Genomic DNA, 19,965 nt, shown 5'->3' with positions numbered 1-19,965 from the left:
GATTAAAGCTACCTAATTCCATCTATCATCCCCTTCCATGAATGCGAAGACAACTAGGGCTTAAACTATCAGCTTGTTACTTTTAGGGTAACAAGGCCAGAAACTATCGGGGTACTTTGGAAGTATCTTCTTTGTTATTGATGGTTGTTTTACTTATTGATGGTCGTTTTGTTATGCTATCTCTTTGCTTCACATTTTGGGTCTTCGAGGTACCGTCTCCTGCGCTGAATTCCGGCTTCCGACCTGACGCCTGGGCGACGAGACCGAGGGAAGGCAGATTCTTCTGAGCTTTGGTTGAATCAACTCACCTCTGTCTCCAGAAGCATTCTCTCGTGAAGCCCTGCTCACCGCTCAGTTTGTGGGACTTGAGCCAGTCTTCTGGCAGCCGTGTCTAGCCAGCCCAGCCAGAGTCTAGACCAGCTTTTGGATAAACCACTTGCTTGAGGTTCTGCATCCACCTCCTGCTTCAATCCTGGTCATCGCTGGATACCGCTCTACCTACTCTCCACTCCTACTCTCTACTCCATTCCTAGTCCTCTCCTTGGGATACTATACTCGTGTGTTGCCATGGACGGCCGTGTGTGAAGTGGATGGGCGTGGTACCAGCGCTAGAGCAGCAACCTCTAAATGGCGACCAATGTCCATGTAGTTCAAGGGTGCTGGTGGAGGAGTGCTCTTCTTTTTTAAGTGGTGCCTTGTTATTGTGCCTGTGTTTTCTCCACTCTACGGCTCTGGTAGAGGTCATATCCCTGGTTTTTAGTGGAAGGCAGTGTTTATTTCCATCTCCGAGATACCTGCCTCAAGCTTCCACACTGAACTAATCTAAGCTTCTTTTAAAACTCACTATTGACTCACCCCTGCCTACATGACCACTGAGTCCGTTCCAATCGCTGACAAATTTGAAAACCAGTTTCTTCCCATTTCTCTTATAATGATAATAATAATAATGATAATAATAATAATAATAGATTTATTTCTACAGGCTGATTGAGTTTGTTTTTGTTTCTTTTCATCAGGTCAACTTTGTGTACGCGCCCGAGCTTTTCCCGACCCTGGCTCGCACGAGCTTTTTTTTTTTTTTTTTTTTTTTACATTACAAGGGCACTGGCCAAGGGCAAACACAGTGTTGGAAAAAAAAAAAATCCCGCTGGTTGCCAGGCCCTGTTAAAAGAAAAGTAGAAAGAGAAAAAACAGAAAAATCTAAAAGGAGGGTCCAGTTAACGTAAGAGGTGTCTTGACACTCCTCTTTTGAAAGAGTTTAAGTCATAGGCAGGTGGAAATACAGACACAGGTAGAGAGTTCCAGAGTTTACCAGTGTAGGGAATGAAGGAGTGAAGATACTGGTTAACTCTTGCATTAGGAAGATGGACAGAATAGGGATGAGAAGAAGTAGAGAGTCTTGTGCAGCGAGGCCGCAGGAGGGGAAGGCATGCAGTTAGCAAGTTCAGAAGAGCAGACAGCATGAAAACAGCGGTAGAAGACAGATAAAGATGCAACATTGCGGCGGTGACTTAAAGAATCAAGACAGTCAGTTAGAGGAGAAGAGTTGATAAGACGAAAAGCTTTAGATTCCACCTTGTTTAGTAAAGCTGTGTGTGGATCCCCCAGACATGAGAGCCATACTCCATACACGGGCGGATAAGGCCCTTGTACAGAGCAAGCAGCTGGGAGGGAGAGAAAATGGACGAAGACGCCATAGGACACCTAACTTCTTGGAAGCTGATTTAGCAAGAGTAGAGATGTGAAATTTCCAGTTTAGATTTTTAGTGAAGGATAGACCGAGTGTGTTTAATGTAGAGGAGAGGGAAGTTGAGTGTTATTGAAGAAGAGAGGATAGTTGTCTGGAAGGTTATGTCGAGTAGATAGTTGTAGAAATTGAGTTTTTGAGGCATTGAACAAAACCAGGTTTTCTCTGCCCCAATCAGAAACAAGTGAAAGATCAGAAGTTAGGCGTCCTATAGCATCTCGCCTTGAGTCATTTAATTGTTGTTGGGTTGGGCGTCTGTTGAACGCTGTTGAATAATGCAGGGTGGTATCATCAGCATAGGAGTGGATAGGGCATTGAGTCAGATTTAGGAGATCATTGATGAATAATAGAAAGAGAGTGGGTGATAGGACAGAACCCTGTGGAACACCACTGTTGATAGTTTTAGGGAAGAACAGTGACCGTCTACTACAGCAGCAATAGAACGATCGGAAAGGAAACTGGAGATGAAGGTACAGAGAGAAGGATAGAATCCGTAGGAGGGTAGTTTAGAAATTAAAGATTTGTGCCAGACTCTATCGAAGGCTTTCGATATGTCAAGGCCGACAGCAAAGGTTTCACCGAAGTCCCTAAAAGAGGATGACCAAGATTCAGTTAGGAAAGTAAGAAGATCACCAGTAGATCTGCCTTTACGGAAACCATACTGGCAATCAGAGAGAAGGTTGTGAGCTGATAGATGCCTCATTATCTTCCTATTAAGGATAGACTCAAAGGCTTTAGAAAGGCAGGAAATCAAAGCTATAGGGCGGTAGTTAGAAGGATTGGAGTGGTCACCTTTTTAGGGACAGGTTGAATGTGAGCAAACTTCCAGCAAGAAGGATAAATAGAAGTAGAGAGACACAGATGAAAGAGTTTGACCAGGCAGTGAGCGAGTTCGGAAGCACAGTTTTGAGAACAACAGGAGGGACTCCATCCGGACCGTAAGCCTTCCGAGAATCAAGGCCAGAGAGGGCCAGGAAAACGTCTTTATAAAGAATTTTAATTTTAGGGATGAAGTAGTCAGAGGGTGGAGGAGTAGGAGGAATATGCCCAGAATCATCCAAAGTTGAGTTGGTAGCAAAGGTTTGAGCGAAGAGTTCAGCTTTAGAAAAGAAGAGACAGCTGTAGAGCCATCTGGATGAAGTAAAGGAGGGAAAGACGAAGAAGTAAAGTTGTTAGAGATATTATTGGCTAGATGCCAGAAATCTCGAGAGGAGTTAGAATTGGAAAGACTTTGACATTTTCTATTGATGAAAGAGTTTTAGTAAGTTGGAGAATAGATTTGGCATGATTACGGGCAGAAATATATAGGGCATGAGTTTCAGCAGTTGGATGGCTACGGAACCGTTTGTGAGCCGCCTCTCTATCATTGACAGCACGAGAACAAGCAGAGTTAAACCAAGGCTTTTTAGCTTTAGGGTTAGAGAAAGTATGAGGAATGTATAGCTCCATGCCAGAGATAATCACCTCTGTTATGCGCTCGGCACAAAGAGAAGGATCTCTGACATGAAAACAATAATCATCCCAAGGAAATCAGAATAGTACTGCCTTAGTTCCTCCCACTTAGCAGAGTTAAAATGCCAGAAGCACCTCCGCTTAGGCGGGTCCTGAGGCTGCACTGGAGTGATAGAACTGGTAACGGAAATTAGATTGTGGTCGGAGGAGCCCAACGGAGAGGAAAGTTTAACAGAGTAAGCAGAAGGGTTGGAGGTTAGGAAAAGATCAAGAATGTTGGGCGTGTCTCCAAGGCGGTCAGGAATACGGGTAGGGAACTTCACTAGCTGCTCTAGGTCATGAAGGATAGCAAAGTTGAAGGTTTGTTCACCAGGTTGGTCAGTGAAAGAAGATGAAAGCCAAAGCTGGTGGTGAACATTGAAATCCCTAAAATGGAGATCTCAGCAAAAGGAAAGTGAGATAAGATGTGCTCCACCTTGGAAGTCAAATAGTCAAAGAATTTTACATAGTCAGAGGAATTAGGTGAGAGGTATACAGCACAGATGAATTTAGTTAGAGAGTGACATTGAAGTCTTAGCCAGATGGTAGAAAATTCTGAAGATTCAAGATTGTGGGCACGAGAGCAAGTGGTGTCGTTACGCACGTATGCGCAACATCCAGCTTTGGATTGAAAATGAGGATAGAGCAAGTAGGAGGGAACAGAAAAGGGCTGCTGTCAGTAGTCACAGACAACTGTGTTTCAGTTAGGAAGAGAAGATGAGGTTTAGTAGAGGAGAGGTGGTGTTCCACAGATTGAAAATTAGAACGAAGGCCACGAATGTTGCAGAAATTGATAGTGAAAGTATTAGATGAAGTGTCAAGACACCCAAGGTCGACAGCAGAGGGCAGTCCGACCTGGGGACATTTATGGTCCCTCCCAGAGGGGGACTCCGAGGCAGGGCGTGGTGAAGCCATTATTAAATTTTGATTTGAAGAGAGTGTAAAAGTGTAAGGTGTTGTAGTGTAGTGTAGGAAGTAGTAGAAGTTGTCTTTAGAGGGCAGGCTGCAGCTGCTCAATTGTATAAATGAGACCACAAAGGGAACCGGGAAGAGAGGACACGGGGAATCACTCAGTCTGCAGCACTGCCTACATCCCCGTAAGTACCTCTCCTGGAGTATTCCACCGGGCGGCAGGTGACTACTGAACGTTGGGTTCATGTGCGCCCCGCTCATCACCACCAACCTGGTGAGTTATGTTTTTTAAGGGCCTCTTCATTAAGGTCACTGAACAACACTAATGTCAGTCTCATGTCCTGACTCCACATTACATCCTGGCATTTCACTTCTCGAAATGCCCTGTTACGGAAATTGTGGGATGAGCCAGCAACCATATTGAGTGTACTGAATGTTTATCTAAACGCGTAGAAATCTCCAGTAAATAATTCGTCTGTTACTTGAATATATCACCAGAACACAATCATACCTACACGTGCAGGTATTTACAGTGTACATAGCCTTCTGCCTTCTTTGATATTCCTGTTTTCCCTCAACAGGCAAAAGTAAATAGCTGGGCCCCTGGAGTCGTATTCGGCTGCTCTGGTATATTTATCAGCCTCCTAATGCCGTTGCTCCCGGAGACCAGAAAGAAACCGCTGCCCGAGAAACTCCAAGACGTGGACAATCGATGGAGGGAGGGCAAGTTCAAGAATAAATCTAAAGGTGCCGGCGCAGAGAATCTGGCATACACACATGATGGCGGGCGGGAGTTGTGTTCAGTGAAAAATGGCACAGTTTCTAGTATCGCGACAGCGGAATAGATGCAGTTGTTGATTTCAAAGATCTCATTATCTCAAGATCATTCACCTTATTTCTTCATTTTCTTGTGTAACGAACGCCTACATTTTCCTTCCCTATTTCAACTGCTGCCATTGTAGAAAAAGAAAGAGTATATGATTTGGTGTAAAATATGTCTGACTAAAAATGTGTCCTTAGTCATTTCTCCACATACAATACCTTGATTCCTCTAGACGCACGCACACAACCACACACGCACACAACCACACACGCACACAACCACACACGCACACAACCACACACGCACACAACCACACACGCACACAACCACACACGCACACAACCACACACGCACACACTTAAACTCTCTTCCTCCTCAATATGCACCCCTCTTACACATGTAATATAAACTTTTTCCTTCAAAACTGGTACTTTTCCAGACAAACTGGAATATGTCAAAGTAATTCGCTTTTTCAAGTCAGGGAACAGAGGTGACATAAACAATTATCGCCCCATTTCCATACTTCATGCCTTCAATAAAATTTTTGAGAAAATAATCTCCTTTCGCCTAATAAATTATTTAGAAGCAAATAGTCTCTTGACGGAACATCAGCATGGTTTTAGAGCACAACACTCCACTGAGTCAGCTATTCTACAGTCTGTTCGCAATATATACACTTGCTTGGAAGAAATATCATACATCATAGGAATTTTTTTAGATTTATCAAACGCATTTGACACCTTGGATTACATCTTACTTAAAAAGTTAGAAAATTTAGGAATCGGGGGATTACCATTAAAATTATTTCATTGCTATCTCAGTCACAGAAAAGTGTATTTTGTAATGCAGTTTATTCTCCTTTTAAATATATTTCTAGAGGCGTACCACAAGGTTCAGTACTGGGTCCGATACTTTTTTATATATCAATGATATTGTTAATGCTAGTTCTAAATTCAATTTCATAATATATGCAGATGACACTACCCTAATGCTCAAGGATAGAAATTTAGATATACTTCACAGGAATGTAACTTCAAAACTAAATGTAAAGCAATGGATTCAAGCAAATAAGCTTAATATTTCCAGACCTAATTATATTCTTCAAAACAGATCCATGACAACTTTATTGCTCCTGTATTACTAGATGGTCAAACTGTAAAACAAATTGCTTATACAAAATTTCTTGGGAGTCCTCATAGACGAAAACCTAAATTGGAAATATCATATTGATCAAGTATGTGTAAAGCTCTCTAAAATAACTGGCATCTTATACAGAATTCGATACAATTTGACTACTGAAGCAATGATCAGCCTTTTACTATGATCTATTTTATCCATCTCACATATTGTATCCCTATATGGGAATGTTCATGGCCGTCTTTTTTTAAATAAGATAACAATAGCACAATTTTTTTTTTTTTTTTCGATGTATATTTTTCCTAAAATGAGTCAACAGTCAATATTTTCTCTGAATTCAGCTTGTTAAAGTTTCCCTTTATACACAAGTATTTTACGTTATTATTAATCTTTAAAAGTCTGGGACATAATAAAATTTTCAAGTTGGTAGAAAATGTTACTCACACGAAGTAATAATGTCAACCTGATTTGTCCAGTATTTAGAGCATTGTTATTTAAAAACAGTGTGATAAGTTTTGGACCAAAACTATTCAATAATTTGCCTTTTGATAAAAAAAAAAAAGTTCTAACAACTGCTAATAAGTTTAGATTTAAGCTAGAGATAAAGAAATTGTTTATATGACCAACAAAATCTGTGATACTGTTATTGTAATTACTATTTACTGTTATTATTATTATCAATATTATTATTATTATTATTATTACTAGTATTGTTACTATTATTATTATTATTATTATTATTAGTGGAGGAAAAGGATGGAGGGAGGAGGGGAGGAGAAGGCGGGAGGGAGGATTGGAGGACTGGATGGGAGGAGAAGGAAGGAGGAAGGGAGGGAGAGAGGGTGAAGGGAGGAGAGAGAGAACATTTGAACATTTGAAAATTTATTTATAGCCATTTACATACTTTGTATATGCATATTATACATTATTTATTATGGCTAGCCTTTTTATAAGCGTGAGCTTTAAAGGCAAAACTAAAACTATAATATAACTAAAACTAAATTAACTAAACTGGACTCAATATAATGTACAATACACAGTAAGTACTTAAATGTTGTACAGAAGAATTTTAAAAGATGCGTAGGATTCTAAGAGAATTATAAAATTAAATAGATATAAATATATATTTTCTTACACAACAATGTATGTTTTGGGATACATAAGCATAAACGCTCATACACCTGTGAGACAGAGAGAGAGAGAGAGAGAGAGAGAGAGAGAGAGAGAGAGAGAGAGACGTAATATGAAATGCTATGAGATTAACTGTTTATTATACACTCTCTCTCTCTCTCTCTCTCTCTCTCTCTCTCTCTCTCTCTCTCTCTCGTCTTCCATAACTTCTAACTCATCTCTATCCTCTCCTCCCATCCCTCCTCCAAACACCCTCTCACTTGTCATCGGAGAGAGAGAGAGAGAGAGAGAGAGAGAGAGAGAGAGAGAGAGAGAGAGAGAGAGAATGACGAAGCTATGGAGTTGGTAAAGGATGGGGAGGAGGAGGAGGGGGAGGAGGAAGAAGAAGAAAAAGAACAAGAAAAGGAAGAAGTAGTAGTGAAGGAGGAATAGGAGGAAAAAGAGGAGGAAGAGGAAGAATCTATGAGTAATAAGATAAAACCTAACATTTGAGAGAGAGAGAGAGAGAGAGAGAGAGAGAGAGAGAGAGAGAGAGAGAGAGAGAGAGAGAGAGAGAGAGAGAGAGAGAGATGAACGCTTGTTGCAGCATGCTTTACTTCCAGTTAAGCCAGAATCTTACAAATTAATACGTGTTTTTGCTGAGACTTTTCAAACTAGACATGCTTTTTAATCGGTCCACAGTTGAGAGCATCACCCTTTATGACTGTTGTTGCGTCCATAGAATGCAAAGTTAACTCATTCAATACGGAGATACATTTTCACCTTGTTTTTGGGGTATTATTAGACGATTTTATTTACATTAGGAAGGTTGTATGGAGATGTAAAGATTAATGGCCTGAGTGTTCACTATTCTAATCCCAACATATGTTTCTGAAGCTGTATAAAATCGCCAAATAGTAACCAGAATGAATATGAAAACGCGTCCTGGTACCGAAGAGTTTATTAAGAACAAAGACCTTGAGATAATTTTCCTTATGTATGATTTATTTGCACCGCACTCAAAGTGTTGCACGTATAAGACATCTACGGCTAATGCAGATGCATCAATGATAGCAAACATCAAGAGACAGACAGACATATGAACATTATTAGAAATACGACAAACACACACATACACACAGGAAGTCATCCTTCACTTCTACCATAGAACACACGTCACACCTCAATATTTCAGAACTCACCTATAGTCTGTTGAAGTGTTGACGCTTGCACCAGCTGCTGCCCCTCCCCGCGCCACTGCCTCACCAAGGCTTGCACTCACCACGTCCACATATCACATTAATAAAGGAATAACAACACACCACACGCCACTCACACCCCCACAAACTAAGACATCACTACACACTAAACATGGCAACATTGCAGGACTTCCTCCTACCACCCAACCCTACACTGACTCGGTCCTCCCTTCCCTCTAACTCACATGGGCAATGGTTCAGAAACACTTTACTTTGTCACCACGGCTAATTTCCAAAACCAAAGCAATGATTAGCCGGGTTCTTAAGAATATGCACCCTATGAATAATGTGAAAACCATTTTATCAATCTGTTATCTGGGTTTGGTGAATTAAAGCTTTGTTAGTGAAATGGTGATTCGGTTTGTTCGGATAAGAGAGAGAGAGAGAGAGAGAGAGAGAGAGAGAGAGAGAGAGAGAGAGAGAGAGAGAGAGAGAGAGAGATTAGTGGAGGGGGGGTTGTGGATGGAGATGGTGAATGGATGAATGGATGGGTTGGTAGATGGATGGTTTGATGAGTGTGGGTGGGTTGATGGATGCGTGGATGGGCCAGTAGATAGTGCGTGAGTAGATGGGTAGATGGATGAAGCTAGCTGTGTCTGTGGGTAAGTGGATGTAAATGGGCGGATATGGTTGAATGGTAGAGTAGATGAGTGGATGTGGTTGAGTAAGTAGAGAATGTGGTGGCAAATGTTACATTGGTGTGTATTGAGCCAAAATCAAACACACTATAAATCAGTTCACTCTTCAGTTTGAATTAACATAAAATAATTGGTTTATATATATATATATATATATATATATATATATATATATATATATATATATATATATATATATATATATATATATATATATACTTTTCTTTGATCAAATCAAGAAACACTCTCAAAAGCAACAGGAATACCTTTCTTTCACCCAATAAACAAACCCTTTAGATAAGAACATCAGCACTGAATACTAATACTACACGTCTACTTATTTAAAAGTTGAGTGGTGTACAAAGGAGTGCCAAAAGTGAGGAGGAAGCAAAGACTCTGCTAAACAAGACACCAAGATGTGAATTGTAATCACAACTGTTCCTGCAAAAGGAGAACCTGCTGTCACTCCTTTCACTAATGTATCTCAAAATTCCTGAGGCCATGATCTGAAGGCAAGATAAACCTTACGTTATCTCAGTACCAAAGTTGTGGAGCAACACACACACACACACACACACACACACACACACACACACACACACACACACACACTCACTGCATTACTTATCAGCACCGAAGACATCACATCGCCTTTCAAAGCAACAAAAGGTTTGATACATAATAATAAGACTGGAATGGCACAAGAGAGCAGAGAATATTACCAGCTTTCACCTAAACAGCAATGTTTGTTATAGCTGAAGTAAGAAGGAGCCAATTGCAGTTGTCAGAATGGTGTGAAAGATCATGATTTGTGTGTCGGGCTTACCGAAACTCACCTGAGAGATGAAGTGCGAATAGATGGGATGTGAGTATGTCATGATAGGGAAGGGGCGTAGAACACAGGAGACACTGGGAAGAGGCATACCCTTACTCTACAAGAAAGGAAGAGAACTGAAAGTAGAGGAAATAGATGTGGGGAGGTGCAAAAGCAGTGAAAATGTGATGGCGGTGAGAGTAGAATGTACGAGTGAAGGTGGCAGAACAGAGAAGATGGTGGTGGTGGTGGTGTGTGTGTGTGTGTGTGTGTGTGTGTGTGTGTGTGTGTGTGTGTGTGTGTGTGTGTGTGTGTGTGTGTGTGTGTGTGTGTGTGTGTGTGTGTGTGTGTGTGTGTGTATATATATATATATATATATATATATATATATATATATATATATATATATATATATATATATATATATATATATATATATATATATATATATATATATATATATATATATATATATATATATATATATATATATATATATATATATATATATATACATATATATATATATATATATATATATATATATATATATATATATATATATATATATATATATATATATATATATATATATATATATATATATATATATATATATAAGGGAGAAAGATATGATAGGGAGAATAGGAGCAAGTATGACATACTTAAGAGAGTTGTGAGATCATAGGAAGGAAAGAGTGCTTGTTATGGGTGACATGAATGCATACATCGGGTTACTGGGTGAACGGATGAACAGGAATGGTGAAATGCTTGAAGAGTTTGTGGATGAAATAGAGCTGGAGAATCTGAATGTTGCCTTGGCTGAGGGGCGAGTGACTAGGAATGCAAGGGAGCATGAATCAGCGATTGACTACATGTTGGTGAATGAAAGAATGCGTGAGATTGTGTTACACGTGTGGATAGATGAGGATGGTATGGTGGATATTGTGTCTGACCACAGTATGCTGGTTATGGAGTGTCTGATGCAGAGTGGGAGTGAAGTAAGAGTGGTAGGTAAGGAAAGGAGGTGGAGACAGAGATGTAGGATGGGAGAACTTTCAGGTAGATCTAAGTAAGAGAAGGTGGGATGATGATGTAAGTGTATATGATGTGGAGCACCTGAATGAGAGACCGGTTGAGAATGTGCGGAGTGCTACTGAGAAACGGATAGGGAATGTGAGAGTAAATAGGAGAAAGAGTATGCAAACCATGGTGGAACAATGAAATTAGAGAGGCCAGGAAGGAGCGAAAGAGAATGAGTAGACAGTGTAGATAGTTGAGGAAAAAGAGGCATGAAAGCGATGAGGCAGAGAATGAGTACCTGAATGCATGGGCAGCGTATGTGAAACAACAGAGACTCACAAGGCGAATGATAATGAAGGCTAAAGTAAAGTGTGAAAGAAGTATCATTGAATCTTTATAGCAGAGAAGAATGAGATCAAGGAGGCAATTAGACAGTTCTGGGAAGAGGTGGATGGTGTAGGTGAAGTGCTTGGTGTGAGAGATGGATGTGTGACATTGCAGAGGAAGAATGCAGATGAACTAAATGAGAGAATCAGCAAGGAGGAGGTAGAGAGATGTGTGAAAAGGCAGAAGAATGGGAAGGCAGCAGGGCCAGTTGGGATACCTTATGAGATGTATAAAAATAGTGGGGAGGTTGTTATTGGAAGATTGACTGAGGTATTTAACCAGGTGTGGGAGTAGGAGAGGGTGCCAAGAATGTGGAATGAATGCAGGCTGACTGTTGCATAAGGGAGGACACAAGAGTAAGAAGAGTTGAAAAATTATTGGCAAATTGCATTATTAAATACAGTAGGTAGTGTTTAGTGCGGTGTTGAATGAGAGATTGTGTAAATGGATTGAGAGAACTGGAGTGTTAGGTGAAGAACAAAATGGTTTCCATGTGGACAGGAAGGCTGAGGATAACTTGCTTGTGGTGAATGAAATGATTAAGAAAAAAAGAAAGGGAGGCAAACTGTATCTAAGTTTTTTTGGATATAGAAAAAAGCATACGATAAGGTGGATAGAGAAATGTTAGTCAGAATCTTAGGTAAGATTGGGCTGAGTGAAAAAATAATCAACATAGTGCATAGCATGTATGTTGACACCAGAGTTAAATACAGACTAGGAAATATAGAGACAGACTAGGTGAAGAGTGAGAGAGGAGTTAGGCAAGGATCTATTTTGTCACCAACCCTTTTCAGTTTGTATACAGAGGAGTTAGCAGTCAGACTGAAGAAGAAATGCAGGAGAAGGAGTAGGGAATGAGAAGATAGGAGTTCTCCTTTAAGCAGATGACGTAGTGGTCATGAGTGAGTCAGGAGTTGAGTTGCAGAGTATGTTGGATATTGTGGAAGGATATGGAAGACTTTATGTTTAGTAGTGAAAAAAGTAAGGTGATGATAGTGCATAGGTCTGAGGATGAAAGCAATGCAGTATGGAGAATTGGAGAGAATGAGTTGAATCAGGCACGAGAATATAAGTACTTGGTTGTGTTAAACCACAGTTTAGAAGGTTAAGGTTAAGAAAAAGAATGAGGAATGTACGCCTCCATGCCAAACACTGTTATGCGTTCAGCACAAAGAGATGGGTCTTTGACAAGGAAGCAGTAATCATTCCAGGGAAAATCAGGTACCCCCAACTGGTAGAGGCAAAACGCCAGTGGCACATCCGCTTTGAGGGATCTTAGGAAGGATTGGAGAAAAAGGACAAGATACAGAAATGAGATTGTGATCGGAGGAGCCCAACAGAGATGAAAGGGTGACAGCATAAGCAGAAGGGTTAGAGGTGAGGAAGAGCTCAAGAATGTTGAACGTGTTTCCAAGATCATCAGGAATACGAGTAGGGTGTTGCGCAACACCAGTTGCTCTCGATCATGAAGGATAGCAAAGTTGAAGGCTAGTTCACCAGATGATCAGTGAAGGGAGAGGAAAGCCAAAGCTGGTAGTGAACATTGAAAGGAAACCTCTGCGAAAGGGTAGAGGGACAGAATGTGCTCCACTTTGGAAGTTAAATAGTCGAAGAATTTACTATGGTCAGAAGAGTTAGGAAAGAGATAGACAGCACAGATTAATTTAGTTGAAGAATAACTGTTGAGTCGAAGCCAGGTAGTGGATGACTCGGAAGATTCAAGAGCTTTGCCTCGAGAGCAAGTAAATTCGTTGCGTAAGTAAACGCAACATCCTGCTTTGGAACGAAAATGAGAATAGAGTAAGTAGGAGGGAACAGAGAACGGGCTACTCTGAGTAGCCTCATCCAGCTGTGCTTCGGTGAAGAAAACAAGATGGGGTTTAGTAGAGGAGAGGTGGTGTTCCACAGATTATAAATTATATCTAATTATATCTAAGACCGCGAATGGGGTAGAATTTAATGTAGAAAATGTTAAGGGACGTGTCAAAATATTTTGAGTCGTCATCAAGAGAGGAGTCTGACCTGTAGACATTTCTGATCTCCTTAACAGAAGGAGACTCAGAGGCTAAATTTGGCAAACAAATTTCAGTTCCAGGTTTCTCTGTCATAAGAAACCACTCAAGATAGTTAGATCGTACTTTTAAGGAACAGGATTTCAAAATTTTCCCCACTCAAAACTTTATTGACAATTTCTTCATAAATGTTTAAATTACAAAATTAAAAGCAAACTAAAGATACATAACAGACTGAAGAACCAATGAAATAGGGATTTAGCAAAATTAAGATCAACAATCACGTGGCTAGATATGAGTACCATGGTCACCAATGTCACCACTTTGTGTTGGTGCACATTACTTGTGTTAGAGGAGCTACAGTAGCCACCATTGTTTTTTTGGTTGATGATCTTGGTTGACTTGGAGACGAAAGTTGGAGGCGAGTGGATATTTGTTGGAAGATGAGTGCATTAAGAGTCGTAGGGTTTTGAATAAACTTTCTCGGTGTTTTTTATTTGTGTTTGATATGTACAGCACTTGATACACGGCATGGCTTGGCGATAATAACTTGATTTGAGTGATGAGGTGAGTGTGCGAGTACTCAGCCTGAGTGAGTGAGTTAGGCACCAGTAAGAGTGAGTTGAATGAGAGTGAGAGTCTGGCACGAGAATGCTGAGTGAGAATAAGAACGAAAATTATATGCGGGGAGTATTTACGTAAACGAGGTGGTTAAAAAACGGGACAAACTGTGAACACAGATAGCGAATAGGAGAGCTGATATAGATATATTTAGTCAAATGAGAAGCCAGAAGAATTGACCAACCAGTGGCAGAACTTGGCCAACCAGAAGAGGTCACGGTGAAGAAAAGAAATGTGACCTGGAGGAAGTCTCTAACCCTTGGCAAATGAGGTCTCACGGGAGAAGAGGAAAGGAGCCAGTTCTTCCATGAGTTAATGAAATCTTACCCTAGATTTTTGTCGATTTTACCCTAGATTCGAGTGTTTTACCCTAGATTGTCGAAGTTGCCCATTAATTGTTGATTAATGCACTCTTATCATACATAAGTTTAAATATTGCCCCCCACCCACCCCCAAACACACACACACAGGACTACACACTACAGCCACTACTGCGGTCTAACCGTCCGAAGGTCCAAAACGTGTATGCGTAGTAGACGGGTGAGTGGAGACTGGGGAGAAAGGGGATGGGGTGGGGGGGTGAAGGGATGATACAAGTCACGGGGATTATTGTGTACATGAATCGAACATGAAAGAGAACCAGCCTGCCACCAGATTGGCACCATTCCAAGCACACCTATCCATAGGACGGCAGATTACCCTAAAATTACCCTAGTTTATGCATTACCCTAAACACTACCCTAAGAAGGGTCCAATTACCCTAGTTTAGGGTATTTTACCCTAAAATGGAAGCACTGAAAGGAGCTCTGAGCTATTTCAAGAGTACAAGTATGGAAAGACAGAGAAGGAAGAGAAAGAACACGTGGTACTTGATGATGATGAAGAAAATATAAGAGAAGGAATGATAATGACTGATACATCGTGGTGAAACCCCATCACGGGAAGGGAACAGAACTAGTTCCGCTGTAGCCCCGCATGTAAGGTGGGAGACTGCACGGAGAAGAGAGAATTTAATACTCAGGCTGTTAGTCTCAAACTGTTGACACAAACTTTTGTGTGGAAGTGTGTGTGTTTGTACGAGGCATTTCGAGAACATTTATGTCTTTACTAAAACAAGGTGGAATCTAAAGCTTTTCGTCTTATCAACTCTTCTCCTCTAACTGACTGTCTTGATTCTTTAAGTCACCGCCGCAATGTTGCATCTTTATCTGTCTTCTACCGCTGTTTTCATGCTGTCTGCTCTTCTGAACTTGCTAACTGCATGCCTTCCCCCCTCCTGCGGCCTCGCTGCACAAGACTCTCTACCTCTTCTCATCCCTATTCTGTCCATCTTCCTAATGCAAGAGTTAACCAGTATCTTCACTCCTTCATTCCCTACACTGGTAAACTCTGGAACTCTCTACCTGTGTCTGCATTTCCACCTGCCTATGACTTAAACTCTTTCAAAAGAGGAGTGTCAAGACACCTCTTACGTTAACTGGACCCTCCTTTTAGATTTTTTTGTTTTTTCTCTTTCTCCTACTTTCCTCTTAACAGGGCCTGGCAACCAGCGGGATTTTTTTTTTTTCCAACACTTTGTTTTCCCTTGGCCAGTGCCCTTGTAATGTAAAAAAAAAAAAAAAAAAAAAAAAAATACTATGCAGCCTAAACATTCATATTTGATAATAAAATATAATATTAATATACTGTTATTAATCTGCATTAGTATAAACTTGACAGATACAGGATGTAGCAAGCAGTCCAAAGAGAGCTAAAGGAAACGTGATTTAAGCAGTGGAAAGTGCCCGAGTGATACTTAGTTATATAATAAGTATGTGTAAGTCTAAAGCAGCGTTTCCCAACCTGTGGTGCTAGCACCCGCTGGGGGTGCTGAAATCAATTATAGGGGGTGCTGGGAAATTACGCACACGCTTCAATTTCGTTTATTCTTCTAATAACAAGATATTAGTTAAGGGTGCTGGACTGCTTATACATGACAACAGGGGATGCTATGGCCGGAAAAGGTTGCGAAACGCTGGTCTAAAGGATGACGAGAGTACGGTTGGCGGTGGCCTGTGATGGAGCAACATGCGCACTTGCGCAGTGAGCAGCGGGACTCGAAAAGTGCAGGACGTCTCCCAGGCTGGCAAGAAGCCCTTCACGTCACAGACGCACACCATTCCGTAAGGCTTCGTGATAACTAACAAAATATTTCCTACTAGAGGGCAGAGCTGATTTGACAGTTTTACTAGTTTAATGTACCTATTCAGTGATTTTGATGTTGATTGATACTACATGCTACTCGCACCACCACACTCATCCACACCTCTGGCAGACCATCTTATTAACTTACTCTCATCCTTGCTACACTTCACAGACGCCTTGGCTACTGATTCACCATACTGTTTCTTTTCTCCTTCCACAACCATCTGGAATTCATTCACATTCCAGAGTTCCTGTATTGTTATACTTGTTGCAACTCACTCTTTCCAAGTGTCCTTGTTGCATCTTTCTCATCCTCTTGCCCATTGACTGGCATTGCCTGGCTTTTTTCACCATCTTACTGCACAATATCTCCTCCCTGCTCATCCACTACAACATGTAATAAGCTTTGAAATTCTTATGCCGATTCACTCATAGCCACACACATCATCTACATGCAAACAACACACAATCTTTTCATTTTCCACTAGTATTCCTGCAATTACATTCATTCCTTTCACTCTGAATGCTAATTCTATACCATGCAAGCTAAACACGAATGATATTAAATATTATATACTTCAACTTGCCTCCAAATACATGTACGTGGACTTTGATTAGAGTACATATTTTCATGTACTTATACTTGGAATCTAAATTTCACTGCTAGTCGTAGTTAGGCTTAAAGTACTTTTAAAAATACAAGTACTTTCAAATACATACTAAAGAATGAAGAAACTATTGTGTAAATAGTACATACATTGAGTGTTATAATATTGTAGTGTACTAAAGGATAAAGAAGTATTTCTCAATTGGTATGATGCTGCAGTATAGTGGCCTACTGGGTCATGATGACTTTATTACTCAACAAGAGTAAACATTTATTCCTGTCACGCGCCGCGCCATTCTTCACTCCGTCACTTCGGCATCACTCGCAACACCACCACACTGTCCACAATCTACATCAATTATTGTATGGATGTAATGAACTACATCTGAAATAATAGGCAGGGTATCCGGAAGTAGTGGCAGCAGCCAGCAACAAATCAGCTGATTGCTTGTCAGACCACACAGTTTCCTTCCAATACAAAAACAAGGAATACGTTCAGATAGTGTTGCATAACTTCAAACAATGTGAAGTGTGTGAAAATAGTGTTTCTTCGTCGTGGTTACCCTCCCAATCATGCCTCTGCATCTGTCGCCAGGACACTTTTCGAATTTCATGCCAACGCCTCAAAATGCATATGTACAGTAAACAAGATCAGAAGAGCAGTTAGCATAAAAAATAGTTGTAGAAGATAACAAGAGATGCAACATTGCGGTGATGACAGAAAGGCTGAAGACAGCTAGCTGGAAGAGAGGAGTTGAAAATATCAAAACCTTTTGATTCCACTGTCTAAAGGATTGGTATGAGTGAAGCTTGGCCTACTCCCCTTACGTGTGAAGTATATTCCATACATGGACGGATAAGGCTTCTGTACATAAAGTTCTAACCTGGGAGAAAGAGAAAAGAAAAAAAACCGGCAGAGACGACTCAAAATACTTAATTTTATAGCAGCTATTTTAGCTAGAAATAAGATGTGAAGTTTCCAGTTAAGAATATAAGCAAAGAATTTTCAGAATAACAGACGGAGACAGTTGAGTGTCATTGTAGAAGGGATAGTTGTTTGGAGGATAGTGTCGAGTTGACATATGGAGGAATGGAATTCTAGAAACATTGAACAACATCAAGTTTACTCTGCTCCAATCAGAAATTTTAGAGATAAAAAATGGGGTACTTTGTGTCTTCCCTGCGTAAACTGTTTACGTCTACGAAAAGACGTGGAAAAGTGTAGGATAGTATCATTAGTGTAGGAATGAACAGAACAAAATGTTTGGTTGAGAAGATTACTAATAAAGAATAAGAAGAGAATGGGCGGCAGGATAGAACCCTGAGGAACACCACTTAATAAGTCGAGAGGAGCAGTGGCCGTCAGAGTGGTAGGAAAGGAGACACAGGAGGACGTTACAGAGAAGAGGATAGAATCTGTGGGAGGGTAGTTTGGGATTTGTACAAGACTCCACTGAATGAAAACTTTTAATATTTCTTAGGCAACAGCAAAAGTTTCATCAAAATATCTAAAAAGATGACCAAGACTCAGTAAAGAAAGCCAGAAGATTTCTAATAGAACGATATCGACATACCATGTACCTATGTGGCTACAATATCAATTCTTATATTAACTACGTAGAACTACACGTTTCTTTTAACGCTATAGTACATGACAAAGGAATAACTCACGCGTTTCCACATACAGATTAAGTAAGTTGCAGGCACAGAGTTACAATTTTTGAGAACAATAGAAGAGACCATTGTTGTTGGCCGCTGGTCAGTAAGGCTAGGAGTAGTTTTGAGAGGGTGAACCTTTATTCCAGCAGGCTCTATTGTTCTAGTAGGCTCTGCAGAGGAGGTGATGAAATGTATATTTCAAATTTTTGTGGTAGTTGTGGGTTTTTATCTGTTTGGATCATTGTTGTTGGCTGTGAATGTCTAAGAATAGGAATGTTTTGATAGCTGTTCATTTTTTCATTATTTATGCAAGAGGGGAGGCCGCTCTATTTGTTAGTCCCCATGGCTCTGGTACCAGGAACGACAACAGCTCTTTCCTTCTGAATCTTGCCAGATCCAGAAGGTTGAGAATTGCAGGTTCTTGGTATCAGAGACCAGCGCTGCACCACTGGACTTGGCATAGCAATGCCGGAGGGGTAGTGACGGAGATCAACCATATCCTTGTTAGTACTCGTTGGAGGATCTTCCAGAACTGCAGAGTTTCTCGGAGTGCTGAGTTTTTTTCAACTGATCACAGGCTTGTTGTTGCTACGCTCAAGCTTCATGTTAAGTCCAGAAGGCTTCCAAGATGTGACCACACTGTGTTTCATCTAGAAAAACTGAAGGACTTGACATGTGCCCAGGAGTATGTAGTGAGTCTTAAATCGGTTTGGAATGCTTGACTCCCTTAAAGATACCTTTAAACGTGAGACTCTTGAGGCTGCCAAGGAAGGCGTTGGAAAGCGCCCAAGGTCACGCAATGGCTTCGCCTCGGTAGAGACGCTGGACAGTATTGAGGAGAGTCGCACTGCCAGACTTGCTGGGAACCGCAACCAGTACAGGGTTTTGTCACGTAGGACTACAGCTGAGGAGAGACAAGGAGAGGTATGTAGAGTGTCACTTAAGTGCTAATGAACTACAACCTGCCTATTGAGCCCTGAACAAACTTTGCTCAAAGTCTACATCTCAGGCGAGCGCTATTCAAACAGCACAAGGTCGCCTCGTACCGGACGCAGATGGGCAGATGGTTCAATGGGCTGAGTACTTTGAGTAGCTGTTCACGGTGGATACTCCAAGCGGACAGTTCCCAACTGCAGGATTACAGATGCTGGATGCTAATCTACCCATTGATGAAACTGCACCCTCCATTGATGATGTCAAAGAGGCTGTGGCAAAGTTGAGGGGTGGAAAGGCAGCTGGCATCTGTAACATTAGTGCGGAGCTGTTCAAAGCGGGGGGTGAGGCCATGTTCCGTGGGTTGTATGCAGTCTTGACTTTTGTTTGGCATTCAGGTACCATTTCCCCTGACTGGAAAAAAGGGGTTGGTTATCCCTATCTGGAACGGGAAAGGGGACTGACAGGACTGCAACAACTACGGTGGTATAACACTGCTCAGCGTACCAAGCAAGGTGCTTCCCCATTTGCTGTTGATGCATATCTGCTGTTACCTGCTGAAACAACAGAGACCTGAACAGTCTAGGTTCACGCCCGGTAAGTCAACA

The 19,965-nt window shown here is 41.0% G+C and overlaps 3 protein-coding genes across 3 annotated transcripts in view; 2 read left to right on the top strand and 1 right to left on the bottom strand.

Moving 5' to 3' along the window:
• Positions 1–19,965, top strand: part of LOC123516747 (organic cation transporter protein-like) — a 58,140-nt gene that overhangs the window by 3,766 nt on the left and 34,409 nt on the right. The window lies entirely within an intron of this gene.
• The window catches only part of LOC123516750, a 116,603-nt gene that overhangs the window by 66,302 nt on the left and 30,336 nt on the right, over positions 1–19,965 (bottom strand). The gene's annotated exons all lie outside the window — the stretch shown is intronic.
• On the top strand, positions 4,379–6,715 carry LOC123516751 (solute carrier family 22 member 9-like). The gene is made up of 2 exons (XM_045276362.1): positions 4,379–4,424; positions 4,732–6,715. Exons 1-2 carry the CDS (start codon positions 4,395–4,397, stop codon positions 4,993–4,995), a joined length of 294 nt encoding a protein of 97 aa, XP_045132297.1. The 5' UTR covers positions 4,379–4,394; the 3' UTR covers positions 4,996–6,715.

The sequence above is a fragment of the Portunus trituberculatus genome, chromosome 41, assembly GCF_017591435.1.
Source record: "Portunus trituberculatus isolate SZX2019 chromosome 41, ASM1759143v1, whole genome shotgun sequence".
NCBI classification, from domain to species: Eukaryota; Metazoa; Arthropoda; class Malacostraca; order Decapoda; family Portunidae; genus Portunus; species Portunus trituberculatus.
The sequence above is the reverse complement of the archived record's forward strand: the minus strand, read 5'-3'. Positions and strand labels throughout refer to the sequence as shown.

Bases quoted from the DNA above. Each gene is read 5' to 3' on its own strand.
- LOC123516751 (XM_045276362.1), top strand. From the start codon at position 4,395: ATGTGCGCCCCGCTCATCACCACCAACCTG. The intron at 4,425-4,731 runs GTGAGTTATGTT...TTCCCTCAACAG, and splicing joins CGCTCATCACCACCAACCTG to GCAAAAGTAAATAGCTGGGC.